The sequence below is a fragment of the Rhea pennata genome, chromosome Z, assembly GCF_028389875.1.
Source record: "Rhea pennata isolate bPtePen1 chromosome Z, bPtePen1.pri, whole genome shotgun sequence".
Lineage (NCBI taxonomy): Eukaryota > Metazoa > Chordata > Aves > Rheiformes > Rheidae > Rhea > Rhea pennata.
The window spans coordinates 1,711,561-1,728,770 of record NC_084702.1 but is presented as its reverse complement, the minus strand read 5'-3'; the positions used below and the strand labels follow the sequence as shown (position 1 = coordinate 1,728,770).

Here is a 17,210-nt window from a genome sequence, read left to right as displayed (position 1 = left end):
AAATACAATTTTTTTTATCAAAGCTTTCTCACGGAAAAAAAAAAAAAAAAAAAAAAAAAAAAAAAAAAAAAAAAGCGTAGCCTGAGTCATATACATGGTGTAGAAAATTTCAGCCGAAAGTCTTTGAGTTTAGAAAAGTTGTGAGCAAGTGAAGAACTTACATGCTATGCTCATTTAGTGAGTGAGGCTTGAATTGCCTGTAATTACACAAGGAAGCATGTGTGTATACTAGAAACTATACTAACAAGCTGTTACTTCATTTTCACTGTTCTGCAGCAAACACTTAAGGTCAGGATGATCTCAGTGTCTTGCATATGGGCCTAAGGTTAATTCAGAGCACAAAGTCTCAGCCGTGATGCCTAGCAGCCATTCCTTCCTGTCCCGTTGCACTAGAGGGAACATTTAAAACACGTCTTTCTATGGAATCATCTCTGACTATAGAAAGTGTAGAGCAGGTTCTCCTCTCTTTCCCCATTTAGGGTATCTGCGGATAACTAAGGCATGAATGGACTAAACCAGCAGCAAGAGCAATCGTGGCAGGGCTAGCCCACATAGTGATGGCTTACTCCATGGGAATGCTTGTGCCAAGATAGCCTATTTCAACTAATTGGTAACTTGTTCTACAGCTACTCAAAAACTGAACATAGCCTTCTTCTTCCTGCTAATAAACAGGCACTTCTTCTGGTGTTTGCAGTTTGCTCATCCTGTTTTGAATGGTCCATGTCTGAAGTCTACCTGGGATGTGCTTGGGCCTATCAGATCTTGGAGGTTTGTAAAATACTCTAGAGTGATTGTTTCCAGCTTTGTCTGTCTAGATGACAGCTACAAAGATATTTTTTAAAATAAAATAAAATAAAAAATAAAATAAAAGAAGGCACACAAACTAGAAGCACAGTTTCCAATGAAATACACGCAATGGTAGAAAACAAATGTCAGAGTGTCACTTATATATTGGCTCACCCAGACTGAGCTTAAGACCACGGCCAAGGCAGAACAGTTTATAGTAATGGGCTTGTTTTGGAGATTCATCCTCAGCTGTTCATATCCCATTACCCCACTTTCCAATGTAGTAAAGCCAGGAGACATGTCTGATAGCATGAGAGGTTTCATTTTGCTTTGTTACAGTGCTCTTTGCATGTTCATAACAGCACACCCATACAGCTACAGTCAAGAAAACTAAACTGCACCATGTCCTGAGTTGTGGAAGATAAGAAGAGAGGAGTTAGGTTAGGGAGAGCTCCTACCTACCACTGTCCAATGCTGTGCTAGACTTAAGGTAGGTGAAGATCACTCCTGATCTGGGATCATTCAACCCCAGCTAGATTTGATCCATTTGTTAGCACTTGAAGAGAGAGACTTTGACAAAAATATGTTCATAATATATTAATGTTACGCTGAAAGTAACAGAAGGAAAGGAAAAGAGTTTACAATGGAGAAAGAAAACAGAATGAACATTCATGATCAGAAAGACATATGGCTAGAGACAAAGGCATATACCTACAACATAGCTCAGTCATCAATAGCCTGAGCTTAAATGCAGCTTCCAGCTGTGTCAGGAAGGCTCCCAGCACTTACAGCTTTCTCACAACTTAGCTGTTTTCCCGGCAGTCTGATCCGAGGTTACAGGTGCGCCATAGCAGGGCTGACCTTAAACAGAAACAACCAAACCTGTGGCACAGGGAACAGCTCCTGGGGCCCTAACACACAGCAGCTAGCCTGAAGGCCTCAAGCGAACACCCACTGAACACTGCCTAAGAAAAGAGTCCAGAACAAGAAGCTTGCTGGAGTCATGGTGTGGTAATCGGGTGGAATGGAGACAAAATCCAGCTGTCCCCATAATGTCATGGGAGCTTGGGACTGGTGCCCTGAACTACAGTGACTGGAGTTAGACACTGACTCACAGGAAGAATCTTATGGCAGGTCATCACACCAGCAGGTCAGGGAGCAGACCTGAGCGAACTATACATCCCTGCATCCCAACATCCGGCATCCTGACATTGCTAAGAAGGCCTGAAATGCAATTTGTGCTAGTCTAGCAAAGAATGATGGATTCAATCTTTAGGAGGCAAGATGTGTCCAGAATACAGGATCCCTTGTATAGAACACAGGATCTTGTGTTTCCCAGACATTCAAGTCTTGATTGTGTGTTGGTACAAGAAAACCAATGACTTTAGTCATCTGTCGTCCTTAAATAAAGGACAAAAAGTCACTTTATTCTCCTTCCATCTCTTCAGCTGCAATCACATCAGGCATCTGCAATTTCTTAGGTAGACTCCCACTGTCTGCCACTGGGTTGGGGGATAGCTGTAGTTCCTGCAGACTGGGACTGTGCAGGGGGTCCCAGTGCTTGAGATGAACAGCCACATGCAGTATGTTTGAGAGAGATGTTGCTCAGTGTTCTCCCTGCTGTCCTTTGTGTGGTCTGAATCATACACCCTCCAGGAATGCATACACAACAGGAAAGCTCACATCAAAGCACAGGAGAAAAGAGAGGTCTGTCAGACGGAAAATCAAAGCGGAGAGAGAGAAACACATTTGTAGATCACACAGGATCTAAATCAGCAACCTGCTAGAGGCAGGAAAATACCTTCCGCTGCTGTTCAGTGGAAGGGAGATCATGGAAACTTCCTGATCAGAACTCCCTGCCTCCTCTTTCTGGGCTACTCCCCCCCGGGAGGATGAAATGCCAGCATAAATACTCAGGTAAAATTACTCATTCATCTGTTTGCAGAAATACCTTGGTCACTTTGCTACATCACTGTCTGGGAGGGGTGAACTTAAGTGGAAGTCCTTGAAGAAGGACTGTTAAAATAAATCCTAGAGGTTTAGGTTCAGACAGTCACTGCAGTGTGTTTTAACACTAGCTCATCTATGAATTATTGTATATTATGTAACCTAATATTGGTTTCTAGGAAGAACTAGAACTTTCTCTAACCTTTGTCATTTTTATTTATAATTCATTGATTTCATGCTAATATTTCAATATTTTCCTTACAAAAAATAAAATTTATAGCCCTTTTCACCCAAGGAGTCTGCTTGGATATATGTATGTTATACATATAGATTTTATTAAATAAATAATTAAAGAATTATTCTGAAATCAGGTTGTGCCTAATGTCATCTTACCTTGTGTCATGAGTTCATGAAATAACCTTATATTTTGTGTACTGTATCTGTTGAGGCATATTATAGTTTCCAGGAAGTTCTCTGAGGTATTTAGATTTATTTCAATGTTTACAATGCATTTGTTGTTCATTAAGCATATTTACCTAGGCTAACCCAACATGAAAGAAATTATCTTGTTTACAGTGGAATCTTGACAAAAATGCATGCAGAAAAGATAGACAAACACACATAAACCTGAATTGCTGAGTGGAACATTGATTTGCTGCCACTTCCAATTTTTCTCATTAGAACTTATTTTGTTTGAACATAACTCAGTACTCCATGTAAATCTGAAGTTGTTAATCTTATTACTATACAGAAAACAAATTAATTATTATGCATGATATTGGAAATGGGTTGTTAGGTTGGCATTGGGAAGATTAGAAAAATACACTCATTACTTCAAATGATATCTGATATACATGTACAACTCTGTTTTTTTAAATAATTTGCAATATTCAGATAGCAAATACAGCAAGTAGGAAAGCTCTTCTGTGTGGCTTTAAAATTTCAGGTCTATATTCTGAAAGTTAGATTAAGGACTGCAGTTTGCAGTTAAACATTTGTATTTTAAAATACCGGTATTCTAGCATTGCATATGAAGCTGTTGGATTGCATTTCATCCAGCTACAATGATGCATTCACTATGTTAATATAACTAGCTAGTATGAGGTTCAGATGGCTCACCGAGACAAGAGAAGAATCTGCATTTCAAGTTTGCTATCTCACCTTGCCTACACTCCTATAAATACTTGGATTGATAGAGGAAGCTTGTTAGTGACATTCTTTGTTTTTTTTTTTTTTTTTTTTTTCGTAATAATACTGAAGTAAGAAAAGAAACTATGTAAGATTTCTTCAGTGAAACTTGCATAACTGCTTGGGAAACCAGGCTGTGCTCTGGACTTCCAGATCCTATGGTAATAACAATATTAACTAATCAGTGCCTGTGGGGTTTTGTTTTGTTTTGTTTTAAAGCTGTTTGTATGGAGGACGTTATTTCCTTGCTGGTGAGCTACAGAGAACGGTCGAGTGGGATACATGTGTTCTGCGAAGAGTGCTAGAAGTGTCGACCTCTTTGCTGAGTGGTGGAAGGGACAAGCATGAGCAGCTGGACTCACAACATCCTTTAAGATGTTGTGCTCGTTGCTTAAATCTCTAATCGCAAAAGTCATTAAATTGTTTGCTGCTTGCAAGTGCCACTTCTACAGATGAGGTGGTATATATAACCCTCAGCAGTCAAAACTGTTAAGTCATGCCCACAGAATCATAAGATAATCAACAAAATGATGTATTTTTTTCTATTAATATGGAGTTTTCTTATTTGCTGTTGGGCTTTGCATGCTCAGAGACTACCTCACAGCTTCTCTTCTGCAGTCTTGCAGATGAGAAATGTGCTTTTCTCTAAGGAGAGCTGACAACTTGATGAATTTCAGCAAAAGGATAAATGTGATAATACATGAAACAATAGAGTGAGCTTACAGCAGTTTTGAAATTCCACAGATCTTTGTATTGCGCATCATCAGGATTCCTGCTGTGGTTTTTTTATTTTTTTTTTTTTGGGGGGGGGGCCAATCACATATATCTGGCAGATCTGAAAACATTGTTGAGCTCTCGCCTCCAATCCTGATGCCCGTCTGGCCTTGGACGAGATGTGATCTCTGTCTTCCATACCTGAGCTCTTCTTTTTTTCAAATAGGGTCCTTCCTTTTCCCTGTGAATTTCCGTCCCTCATTGCCTGTCCTTAGCATCAGTCTTCCCTTCTCAGACTTGGATAATCCATTTATAACTTTATATATGTCACTGCCAAGGTTCCATTGCTCTCCTCTCTGCTGGGCCAGACAGAAAAGATTTTAGAAGTTCCACCTGCATTTTGTTATGAGAAAGGCAGGCTGTGAGTTAGAAGTGTTTCTTTGACTCTTAAAGCTGAGAGGAAAATATAGAAACATATAAACAGTGGAGTGCTGTGAATGGCAGTGCTGTCCAAGAGTAAGGTCTTGCAAACCTCTAGTACTCTCAGAGAGGTTTTCCAGAACACTTGCAGGGCAGCTGGCATTGTGCCATGAGGAAAGCAACTACCTTGACGTAAAACCTTAGAGATAGATAAGGGTTAAAAGTGCCCCACATATCTAGCTGCACTATTTCACTTAGAAAAAAACTCCCCTGAAATCAGTTGCTATAATCACAATATTCAAGTCCTATAGGGCAAGAAATACAGACAAAACTGAAATAGCAGCATTAATGAACAAGGTAAACATCAGAACAGAGCTATAAAAGCAATGAGGAAATTCCCTTAAAGAGTGTTTTTTCCACTGTGGTTTTTTATCAAACATGAGGGTTTATGTTTGCAGTTTGTGTCTTGCTGAAGGCTGCCAAGAGCCCTGGTGACAAGAGCACGTCTTTCTCAAGCAAGACTGGACTGCAAACCCATGAGCTTGGGCATAGCTGAGCAGCTCATATACTTGGGCAGTGATCAGAAACTATTTCATCTCAGTAGCTGCAGAACCACCAAATAATCTGCTAGAATCTTGAGTCCTAAAGAATAGATAAAGTTGGGTTTAGTGGAAAATGAGCCGTTTTCCCCAACTGCTCTGAGCTCCTGAGAGGACAGTTATGCAGAGCTCCCTAGAGAGTGTCACGAGCAAAACACAGCTGGCTGTTTCCTGGGACAGAGGATGGTAACTGCTTACAGTCAGTGGTGTCCACTTCCCTAACAGAGAAGGCATTTCTTTGACCCAGCTTGTGTCAGAGCAGCCTCAACCCTGCAGTTCATCAGACGTGCATCAAGCCTGATACTTGTGGGTTTGATTAAGGCTTTTTTATGTAATGACTGTGCTAATGAGGTGACAAAGAAACCATACTTCAAGTTCTGATCACTTATTTTCCAATTGGTAATCAGAGGATGGCATGGACCATTGTGTTCTTTCAGTGGTGCATCTGATATTTCTCCTCACCTGTTTTGCCTGATCTTGTGCTTAACTGAAGTATTAGGCTGGTCTCATAACAAAGCAAGCAAGGAAATTCTTCAGTTTTCCTTCCTGCAGACCATATCACAAAATAAATGGCTTTTCATGGTGATTACAGCTATATATTGAGCAAACAGAGTAAGTGTTATCAAAATGCTCTTTTTAAATTTTCTTCCTATTGATTCCAAAATTTAACTAAAGAAAAGGTTTCAATTACAAGACAACCTTTTTATATTTCACACTTAGTAATTTTCATACAGTTGTATAATTGGAGGTAAGCAATATCTGGAGTTAATGAAATAGATTTCTGTATTGTTCTTAAAGCCTCCAGTTAACTGCAACTCACTATGTGATGATAAAGAGCAAGGCTCTTTGTCTCTTGCTCTAAACATGTCCCCCACCCTACAGGATTACAGAGTGAGTGCAAATAAAGAAAAAGAAAATATCCCCAAAATACCTAAAGAGAAGTGGGAAAAAAAAAAAAAAAAAAAAAAAAAAAAAAAAAAAAAAGCAGTCTGTTGTGGTAATTATTCTCAAGGGAATGCAAGGACTGAAAACACCTCAGCTCTATATTATATGTAACTAAATCAATACGAATTGTTTGCATGTATATGGAGCATCTTTTCATCATCTGCTCTGTGAGATAAAAGTTCAGTGGAAAGTTGAATGTAACTGTGGATGGTATTATGGAGTTGTGATTTTCCATGCTGTTAGAGGAGTGAAGTGCTTGACTTAGGAGACAGGAAATGTGAATGGATGAGTGAACCCTGTGGCTAAGCGCAGAGTTTGCTCACTCCTTGAACTAAATAAGACCCACAACTAAAGGGTCTTTCTGCCTCTTTGAGATTTTTTAAAACCTCATGATTTTAAACACTGCTCCAGAATGCTTCCAGGGAAAAAAATGCATTGTTTTAGTGTTATTCTGAAGTGTAAATTATTATGAGGCTAATGACTTGGGTGTAGGTGAGAGAAAAGCAGAGAAAGCAAAAGGTGAGGAGTTCATTTTTGAAACTAAAATGCAGGAAGCCTTCCTGACCTTTGTAAGTAAAATAATTGGTAAAATACAGATGGAAAATTAGATGAACCTTTCTTCTTTATTTGTTTTTCTTCCCCCCCCCCCTTTTGGCAAGGGACTTCTTTCTTGGTCTGTTGTTATAAAGAGCAGTACCGTACCATGAAAATCCAGAAGAATGAATGACAGAAGGGTGTGAGAGCAGACACACCAGGAACACAAACGTGGAGGAGAAGGTGGATGGTCCAGTGAGCTCTCAGAAGGCAAAATAAAATAAATGGTCTCTTGAAAAATGTCCATGCTAAACATAAGTAGTGTTGCAGTGATAGAGAGATTGGGAGGCTGGCACTTGGCTAACCAAACTATGTGTTGGCCCATAGTAGGAAATTGCTTTCATGATGGTGTTAATTTGCAGGGTTTGTCTCATTGCCCTGGTATGAGTATTTTCAAATTATCAGAGATCATTGCATCTGGAGCTCATGAGAACATGGTGATGGAAATAATGAGCAGAAAAACAGAAGAAGGTTAACAGAACTGCCAACAGACATAATAGACATAACCTTTGTGAGCGTCACAGCCATAATGTATTACTTTGGTGTGGGCCCAGGCAGTTTTTTCTTGCTCATTCCTAGTATCCAAGTGCAGGTGCTATGATGGTAAGGCCCCTCACACTTCAGTATGAGCTACTTTTCTGGGATTTTGCATGAAGACTCGCTCCAAACAGATAAGCCAGTACCACCTTCACCCAGCCTCCTTCCCTAGCCACGTGCCCGTGTTTTTCTCTCATCCAGCAATGTTACTGGTCATGCTGTGCGGCAGGGGCCTGTGCAAGAAACTTTTGCACCAGGACTGCAGCTCAGGCACAGGAAAGTGATTTGTTTTCTAACAGTTCAACCCCCCAGAGTGGGCTATAGAGTAGACAGAGAGAAGAATGCAAGACCTGCCTTTTTGGCTGCAGCTAACTTTTGGGTCTGAATAGCTGTAATGTGGAACTGCATTGTGTGATAGGCAGATATATTGAGAGTAAACTTATTTTGCTATACAAAGATCTTAGGAAGTGTTTTGGAGTATACATATGAAGATAAAAAAAAATAAATAGTTTCAGCCCCTCCTGTCAAAAATTATTTCTGCTTTCCCATAACACTAGGTGGAACAACTGAGCTATTCCTGGTTGTACTCCCCAGACATGAAATCTGACGGTTGTGACAGATTACTTTGGAGCAGGTCCTTTACTTGCCTCATCTGCTACTTGTGGTAGCCCATTTGAGGAACGAGGCCAGCAGCTTGGGATACACATTCCTCCTCGTGCTGATCAAACCCTTCTGAGCCCATGTCTAACCAGTATCTTATTTAGGATTGTTGTGAATGAAAAAATTCTTGGGTTCTAACAGCCTGGGGCTTGAAAAAGTACAAACGCTGTCACCTGTGCTGGTCCACTAGACCTTCTACTGTTTTGAATATGTGGGTATTTCTACACAAAGGTTGTGGTGATTTGCATGATAAAATACGTATTTTAACCTTGTTTTGTGAACTAGAGTGGTTCCTGAAGCTATGGAAGGAAGCATTTCTGTCAGTCTTTGAAAGGTGCTGGTTAAAATACCTACCTAAAGCATGTGCTATGGTGTAAATATCCTAGGGAAAATTTGAAATTTCTTAAGCTGGTTAAAAGTAAAATATGTTAAGATGAAAAATCCCTCTGCAGCTGGGATTTACAGCAGCATCTATTTATGTATGTGACAGCATGTTGATAGAATAAAATGTATTTACTTAAAAATCAATCAGTTAGTTAAAAAGGAACAGAAGAATATTTTATTATGTTCCTGCAGATATTAAACATCTGACATTAGGAGGTTCTGGACAGAGCTGGACTCTGAATTCTGTCTAGTTTCTGATGTTGGCCATTTATCTGATTAAAGTTAATCATGTATTTGGAGGCTGTGACCAAGATTTTTTCCATCAACAGGGAAGAATCAGGTTCTTGACCTGAAACATCATCTATGGAAGATCATAGTTAATGCCTTAGATATGTCTCCTTCTGAGCCTTGAGAAAGCCTTAATTTCTTAATCTTATGTCTTTTGCTTACATTTTCTAGACACTTTCATGTCTAGCAATGGGGTCACTTAATCAAGTGTATTTTCCACTTTGCTGACAATTGTTGGAAGCAAACTATTCAGTGATTTAACTTCCTATCTTCAAATCTACTTCTCTGCCTAGCAATTCCCAAAGTGAAGGAATCAACCTGACCTTTCTTTGGTGTTTTAATAGCAGCAGACAAAAAAAGTTGCAGCACAGGGTGAACTTGGGCTGGAATTTTTATTCTTGACTTCCTCTTGTGATGCTCCTTGAGAGACTGGAAAAGCAAGCAGAGTCAGCCTCTTTCCAGCTCTAGTTCCCATCAAAACAACCCTCGTTCTTGATTTCTTTCATTTTTTTCTCCTTTTTTCTTTTTTCTTTTTTTTCTTTTTTTTTTTTTTTTTTTCCAGCAAGGCTAGGATAGACCCATCGTTTCAAAATATCCATGGGGAGGATGCATTCAGTGACAGGGAAGTGGGGCTTATAACTCAACAAGCTATTCTTTCAAGCAAAACTACAGATCCAAGGTGAACTTCTCCATAGATTCCTTCTGCCAGTATAGAAGTTATTTAACAACATACCCCTCAGGGCATCATGCTTACCTGATGCCCAGTGGCACTGGGAAAGTCCAAGCTCAGTGATGAAGGGTGCTTTTTGACCCTTGATCTGCAATTGAAAAGACCTGAGTTCTGCTCTGTGCTCTGCTTAGGCTTGTGTCACCCCCAGGTAAGTCACTGCATTTCACTAGATTTCTAATCAGCTTGCGGCAAATGTCAGGGCAACCTTTCCTTTCTCCTGTCTTCCACTCTGATCAGACTGCAGCTCCCCTGGAAGGATGGATGTTGTTCTGAGCTCCCATATACTACAGCCTTTTGGCATCTGTTTCATTCTTCTCTCAAGTCCAATTAGTCCTGAAAGCAATACTTTCTCCCTCACTGGTACAACAACTCAAACAAGCACTTGCTTGCCATTCCAGGGAAGCTGCTGGAATGCCTCATAGGTTACGGGACACCAGCTTTACTCTTCACAGTTCCTTGCATGCACTCTCCCCTGCTCCATCGTGTGAATGAAGTGGGTATATTGCAGGGGCTGAGGAAAGCCTATGTTCTACAGTTCAGTTACACTACACTCCCAGAGGGCCAGACCCTGGCTCTACTGTACCACTGAAGTAACCTCAGAGGATATGATGGGGTTTCTCACAGAGTTCTCAGGAAGAGGTAGAAGCCAGCATCTGGTCTGGCCTGGCCTCCCTCAGGTGCTGGCTGATTTTCAGCTGTACATGTACCACCAGGCAGGAAGCATTGCAAAGTCACTTTTAAAAAACGTATCTTTCTAACTATCAAAATAACCACATTCAAGATCGGTGAAAGTGATCAGGAGAGGGCATTGAAGAATTCATGTGGACTCTGAAGCCTTCCACACCGGACTGATAAAATAGGTACGGGCAGGATTTAGCCCATTCATTGCTCGTATGAATTAGTTTGACTCCTGCCTCAGCATGAATTCATCTCTTAAAAAACAGATCCTGTTCGTGGTACTTTTGCAGATCAGAGAAAAAAAAAATCTCCAATCTGTGAAACTACATAGACTGCTATTTAAGAAACGTATTTCACTCTGATGTGGATCATGCTGCAGGACAGGCAATAGGGCCTCTTTCTTTGCTGAAAGTGCAGGACGAAAATATCAGAAGCACTGCTCACATCTGGCAAGAGCAAGCAGCAGTTCTGACACAGCAATCAATTGTAGGAGAATGGAGAGCAAAAGTAACAATTCATATTGTCTGGAGAAGAGATGTTCATTTCTTTGCATCTCCTGCCTTCTTTTCCTCACACTCTCAAAAATAAAAAACACTGGGTTTTTTTCAGCTGCCTCACACTTCAGGTCTGTCCATTATTTTGACTGGTCAGACTGGAAAATGAAGCACTAATATGATTTTCAACTTCTCTCTAAGGTAGTCTCCAATTACTAGATCATCATTAAAAGGGGACTGAGCATCTCTTCCGTGTGGACCAACTGAGCAAATGTTACTGCTGACTGGATGCCTTTTGTCCTTGCTCACATCTTTCAAGCCTCATTTCCTGATGCCTTCCTGTGGACAGTTCTCTAAGGATCACAAAGGATATTAGATTATGTTGTCAAAGAGCTCTCAACTTTTTAGGACAGCCCATCTAATAATCTAATTATTAGATTAGCAAGCCCTTTTAAATTTCTTTGGTCTAATTAGCATAACCATCTCAGAGTTCAGTTTTATCTCTGGGCACATACTGAGTCACAGTCACCACCAGGTCTCCCATATTTTGAATTCAAAATGAAAGGAGGAAAAGAGGAAAAAGACTATGCTACCACAGAGCAGGTGCTGGTGTTTAAAAAACAGTAAAAGCCACCTTTTATTTCTGCTAAGACTGAGAGACAGATCATCAGCCCTCCCCAGATTCAGTACTCATACATTTTACAGGAAGGTGAGCGAAATGCACATAACCTTAAACCCGAGTAATAGGACTCTGGATGTTCCCAAGAACCCTTCTATCTCTTTTCTCTGCAAAAAGCATGATTAATCACTTCTCCGGCAGGGAGGTTGCCCAGGGATCAAAGCAGGCTGGTAACTGGGAAGCACAGGTCATGCAAATATATTGTTCTAGATGTTCCTAGTAGTTTTGCTATGACCTGATAAAATGGGCTCTGTACGGTGACAGAGTTTGCTCTGCACTTGTTAGCATTTCAGTGTGTGGGGGTGGGGAGGATGGGGGGGTGTTGTCCTTTCACTTCCTGATTTCTTGCAACGAGGGAGGTAAAAGATGAAAGATTCGGGCTGGGTTAAAATTCACTGATCACATGGCAGAAGGAAGGGCACAAAAACTCTCCCTGGGAGACTCCAAAAAGAGTGTCGGATTTCTGCTGCAGCACGATTTAGTTCACTCCTTTTTATCTGCCTGTTCCTGCTTTCAGAAAGCGCAACAGAACTATGTGAAAAATACTCCAGGAAGTATTGGGGCCAGGGGAGGGTGGAGGAAGCAAGGTATCTTTCATCACACCCTTGCACTTTGGGGATTTCATCACTCCCCTGCGTTTTGGGGACTGACCCCCGCTGGCTAGACAGAGGCAGATGCGCGTATTGGGGAGAGTGGACACAGTTACTTCCCAGATGCAGCTGTGTCTTTGCAGTGGCCTGTCCTGTGTCTTTTTCCTGATAGCTTTCAATTGCCGATCTGATTTCACTGCTAGAGCAAAAGTTTTATTTCTGGGAATAGCAATATGCTGGAGGCATTATTTAGAGGATTATTCAAATTAACACTTTCTCTAGTGGTAATTTCTTTCACAGACATCTTAAGACCTAGTTATATCAAAAAGTTCTGCTTCTATGTAGGAATATATAGCAGGCTGCATTTTTCAGGGCATGTGAACATGTGCAGAGAGATTTCTTACCCACAAGCTTAAAGAATACCCTCTCTCTGCCACGTCGGAGGCATTTGCTGGCACACGTGTGGAAATGGCGTGGGGCTAAGCTGATGTAGGTGTGTGCGGGACGGTGCGCGGCGCCGGGCCGGGCCGGGCCGCTCCGCTGCCGCGTTTGCGGGAGCCTGTCCCGCGCCGGGCGCAGCGCCGAGGGCGCGCTGCTCTCCTTGCGGACCCCCCTTGCCGTGCGAGTCTCCGGCCACTTGCAGCTCCCTCTCACCTGCCTCTCCCGAGGAGCGCCTGAGCCTTGCTCCGCGGGGACGCACCTGCGCACGGTGGCCGCGGCAAGTCCCCGCAGCCAGGCGGGCGCGGGCTCATTTTACGCGCGGCACCAGCAGAGCCTCCAACCTGGAGCCTCTGCCCAGGGAAACAGCGGCTACAGAGCGAGGCGAGAACGAGGGACCGCAGGAGGCTGCACAAGCCTGCGGGCACCTTTCTTTTCTTTTTTTTTTTTTTTTTTCCTTTTTTTTTTTTTTTTTTTTTTTTTCCTTTTCTTTAGGAGCGTTTGCGTTGCGCGGTCTCAGCGCCGACGTGGGCCCCCCGAGCAGCACCCCGCGGGAGCTGGCGTAGGCCTCGGCTGGCGCGGCCGCAGTGCAGCGCGGCGCCTGCGGAGCAGCCGGCGGCCGCGGGACCGCTCGCGGCTCCGCGCGGAGCGATCCTCGGGGCCGTCGGGCCCCGCTCCCGGGGGCCCCGGGTCCCGCGGCCGCCGGCGCGGGCGCAGACCGGCCTCGGCAGCGCCCTCGGCTCCGCACGTGCGGGAGCGGCGAGCGTCGGCGCCGCGCGCCTTTCCGCGGCCACTCGGCGCCCTGCGCGCACGTGCGGAGCCGCCGCCGGCCTGCAGCGCCGCCGGCCTCCCCGCCGCTGCCCGGGATGCGCTCTGCGGGTACCGGCTTCCGAGCCGCTTTGGGGGGCGGGGGGCTAAAGACCCCGGGCAGCCTCCGCTGCGGGACGGGAGAGGCGGCAGGGAGCCCGAAAGCTCTTATTACCTGCTTGCAATAAAGTGCTTTCCCTGCAACCTTCCAGCGTGGGATCACAGAAATCCTCCCCGGGCTCCTCATTGTTCCCGGGGCTTTAGAAGTGGCTTGTTCACGCGCAGGGGTGAGAGAGGAGAGGATTTGAGGCAGGGGGGGTTATTACTATTTATTTCTCGGTGGTTTATTTAGGGCTTTTTCTCCCCAGGGCCGAACCGTAGGGAAAGACCGAGCCGAACTGCGCACGTTCAAACGGCGGATCGCATTTCGGGGCGAGCTGGCGGCAAGCTGGGCTCGGGCCGCCCGGCTATTTTTGTGTAAGCAAATGAGAGCGGAGAAACGTTGCTGAAAAGGGAAGTAATAGAGCGAGAGGCAGGAACTGGCTGCCCTCCTGCTGCGTTTTTCGCAGGTTCGAGCAAGGCGGCCAGAAACCTCCTTGCCCTGTGGGGTCTTTAGCCCCCGCCCCTAGTGTAGACCCATGAGGGGAGCGGGTCCTCCAAAGGCGTAGGCGTCCGAAAACGAAGGAGTGGCGGGGCGGGGAGGAGAAGAGGGGAGAGGAGAGGAGAGACAAGGGACGTTTTGAAAATACGGTCGCATCAATTTCTGCTCCACGGAGGCATCCAGGTTCGGGGAGGGAGAGTCAGGAGCTGCTGAGGCTGGGCGGCTCTGCCTCTACAGCGACGGCAGGGAGTCCTTCCCCGGCAGGACTGCGTGGGAAGGGCAGGGAAAGCGGTCGCGCTCCGACCTCGGTTCCCCGAATCCGGGCACGTCCGGCGTCCTACAGCGATGCCTGGCGTCGGCGGGACGGGGGTTATTTATTTATCCTGTCTTTTAGGAGACGTTTCCGGCTGCTCCCACCGCCAGGAGAGCTGACGCTGTCGGAGCAGTGGTTTTCCTAAATGCCTGTAAAACTATTTCCTCCCGGATCAATCCCTACCAACGACTGACAATGAACTAGCCCGGGCGGGGGTGAGGAGGGAGCGGGGAGGGTTTGCAGACAGCAGGGATCTCTTGGTCCTTTTCGTTTTATGCGGTCGCCTTTGCCCAGTGTTTTTGAAAACAGAGCTGATCCCCTCTTCCCTCCCCTCCTTTCCCCTCTTCCATAAACGCACTCCCACCCAGGGCTGATGGAGTCATCTTTTTAGTTGCAATCGAGTCTGGCGTGGGTTCATCCCGCTAGGAAACGCGATCCCTCTCTGCACCTTCGGAGAACAGAGTTTGTACCAAGGCTCGACTTTTCTTATTTATCCCCTCTTTTACGCACAAAAGAGGCTGGAAAGAAGATCCCGCTCCCCTCGCGCTGCCCGCCCTGGGGCAGCCATTGCTTTGCAGCCGGGGACTAAAAAAAAAGACAAGTGTAGAGAGAGACCCAAGTTCAGCATCGAGGGCCGGGAGTGGCAGCGAGCGCCAGGGGAACTGCTCGGTCTCTAACAGAGATCTTCCCGAAAAAATGAGGTGGGCTGTAGCGGGAAGGGAGATTAAAAGCCATCAGCTTCTCTCACCAATATTTTGTTTTAATTTTTAAATCTTTTCTGTTCGAAAGAAACCTTCGGCCTTTCTGGGCGGCAGAGAGGAAGGCCTCCGTATGTGCGTGTAGGAGTGTATGTGGGAACGTGTCGGGTGTGTGGGTTTGTGTATTTGTGCCCCCCCCCCAAAAAAAGTGCAAGAATCACACAGTGAAAATAAAAAACACACAGGGAAGATTTTTAAGGCGACTTGAAGGCATGGCGCCTGCACAGTCCGATTGCAAGGGAAGTGCCCCGGAGATTTTTTTTTTTTTCCTTACGAAAAGGAAAATGCCATTACTTTTTTCCCGAGAGACTCTGAAAAATAAATCACCTAGCACTCACGACTTCGTGGATTCCCTCCCCTCGTTTTTAGCTGAGCCTCTGAGGCCTAGAAGACTGAACCCATCGGTCTGCAGGCAGTACGTGTGTTGTTGCTCGTATTTAGGCTGGAGACCACCGTGCAAAGGCGAGGTGCAAGAAGAGTCTGCTCTGTGACAATAAAAGCAAAAAACAAACAAACAGAAAAAACACCCTCTCCAACACGTGCGTTTAAGGGTTTGCTCGCATCCTGTTCTGCCGAGCTAGCAGACTTGGTTCAGTTCGGTCTGATTTAAACGCATTTCTCAAGCGAGGAGGTGAAATGAGGAGCAGGGATATTTAGTGTGGGGCCATTTGGAATATTTCTGTTTCCCCAGGTTATGGGCAAGCAAAGCCCGATTTCGTCCCCGGACGCACACAGCCCTTTGGGCTGTGCAGGAAGGGAGCAGGGGGCACAGCGACTGCCCGAGGCGTGAACTCGGGTGTCTTTTGCCCACTCACAGAAGGGGAAGTTAGTTTTGCAGAAAACTTGGCCATAGACTTTGCCTGGCTGGTAGCAGTAAAATTAGGGCTGTCTCTGTCTTCACCTCGCCACCGCTGCTCTGTGAAGAGCTAAAGTAATACTTGAGAGGCAGTTGGTTGCGAACAAACTTTGATTCTTTCTACAACAGATGTCAGAGTTTTCTTGGGTTTTGGCTGCGTCTGGGGACATCTTGTGATGTTTTAGAGAACAGGACATGATCTCACATGGCGAGAAGCTCTTTAGTTTCTTAATCATTTCACGGTTCCTTCAGAGGCTTTTTTCCACCTAAAACGTTTAGTTTCAGCTCAGTGATCAGCTGCAAAAGCTCGGCGGGGAGCGGAAGAGTTGAATTACTCCAACCTGCGAGGAGAAAAGAAAAGAAAAGAAAAGAAAAGAAAAGAAAAGAAAAGAAAAGAAAAGAAAAGAAAAGAAAAGAAAAGAAAAGAAAAGAAAAGAAAAGAAAAGAAAAGAAAAGAAAAGAAAAGAAAAGAAAAGAAAAGGAAAAGAGAAAAGAAAAGAAAAAAGAGAAAAGCCAACAACAACACAAAGTGGAAACTTTTTTCTCTGTCCATTTCACCAAGTCCTGAAAAATCGGAATGGAATTAGAGAAAACCTACGCGACTCCCAGGACTGGCCGAACAGGTAGGACTCGGGCACTGGGGGACTGCGAGCCGCCGTGGACCAGCCCGGAGACTCCCCTGCGCGCAGAGGGCTCGGTGTTACGCTCTGCGGTGCCGTGCGCACGGCTGCGCCCGCGTTTGCGGCGCTCCCTGGCCCGGGAGCGCGCTCAGCCCCACGCTGTGCGCGCGGCGGGGGCTGCGGCCCGTGTCACGCGTGGGCCGTGTCACGGCGCAGGGCCAGAGCGGTGCGGCAGGGCAGGCCGTGGTGCGAGGCGGGCGCTGCTGGGACGGAGGCAGGGAGGTTTCGGCGGAAAACGAATGCTCCTCTTCCGAGCGCCGAGGTGTTTGCGTGCCCTGCGGGCTGCGGCTTTTGCTCGGCGGCGTGCCTTTTGCGCTTTCAAAGAGGGGGGGGATTATCGGCACCGACAGTTTCCCGTGCAAAAGTCAACACTGAACGCGCGGCTTCGGCGGCGCTCGGCGGCGGCGTGCGTGGAGGGGTCCGCCGGTCATTTGGAAATGATTTGCATTTTGTGCGGGGTGTCGAGCGTGCCTGCCCGCAGGCCGGCGCGGCGCTGCGGCAAAGGGTCGTCCGGGGGCTCACGC

The 17,210-nt window shown here is 45.3% G+C and overlaps 1 protein-coding gene across 1 annotated transcript in view; it reads left to right on the top strand.

Annotated features, from left to right (window-relative positions):
• The first annotated feature begins 16,529 nt into the window (after window positions 1–16,529).
• Window positions 16,530–17,210, top strand: part of PAX5 (paired box 5) — a 168,370-nt gene continuing 167,689 nt past the window's right edge. Inside the window, exon 1 of the mRNA XM_062599434.1 lies at window positions 16,530–16,629. Coding sequence (XP_062455418.1) covers window positions 16,584–16,629 — 46 coding nt within the window. The 5' untranslated portion in view covers window positions 16,530–16,583. The remainder of the gene's footprint in view (window positions 16,630–17,210) is intronic.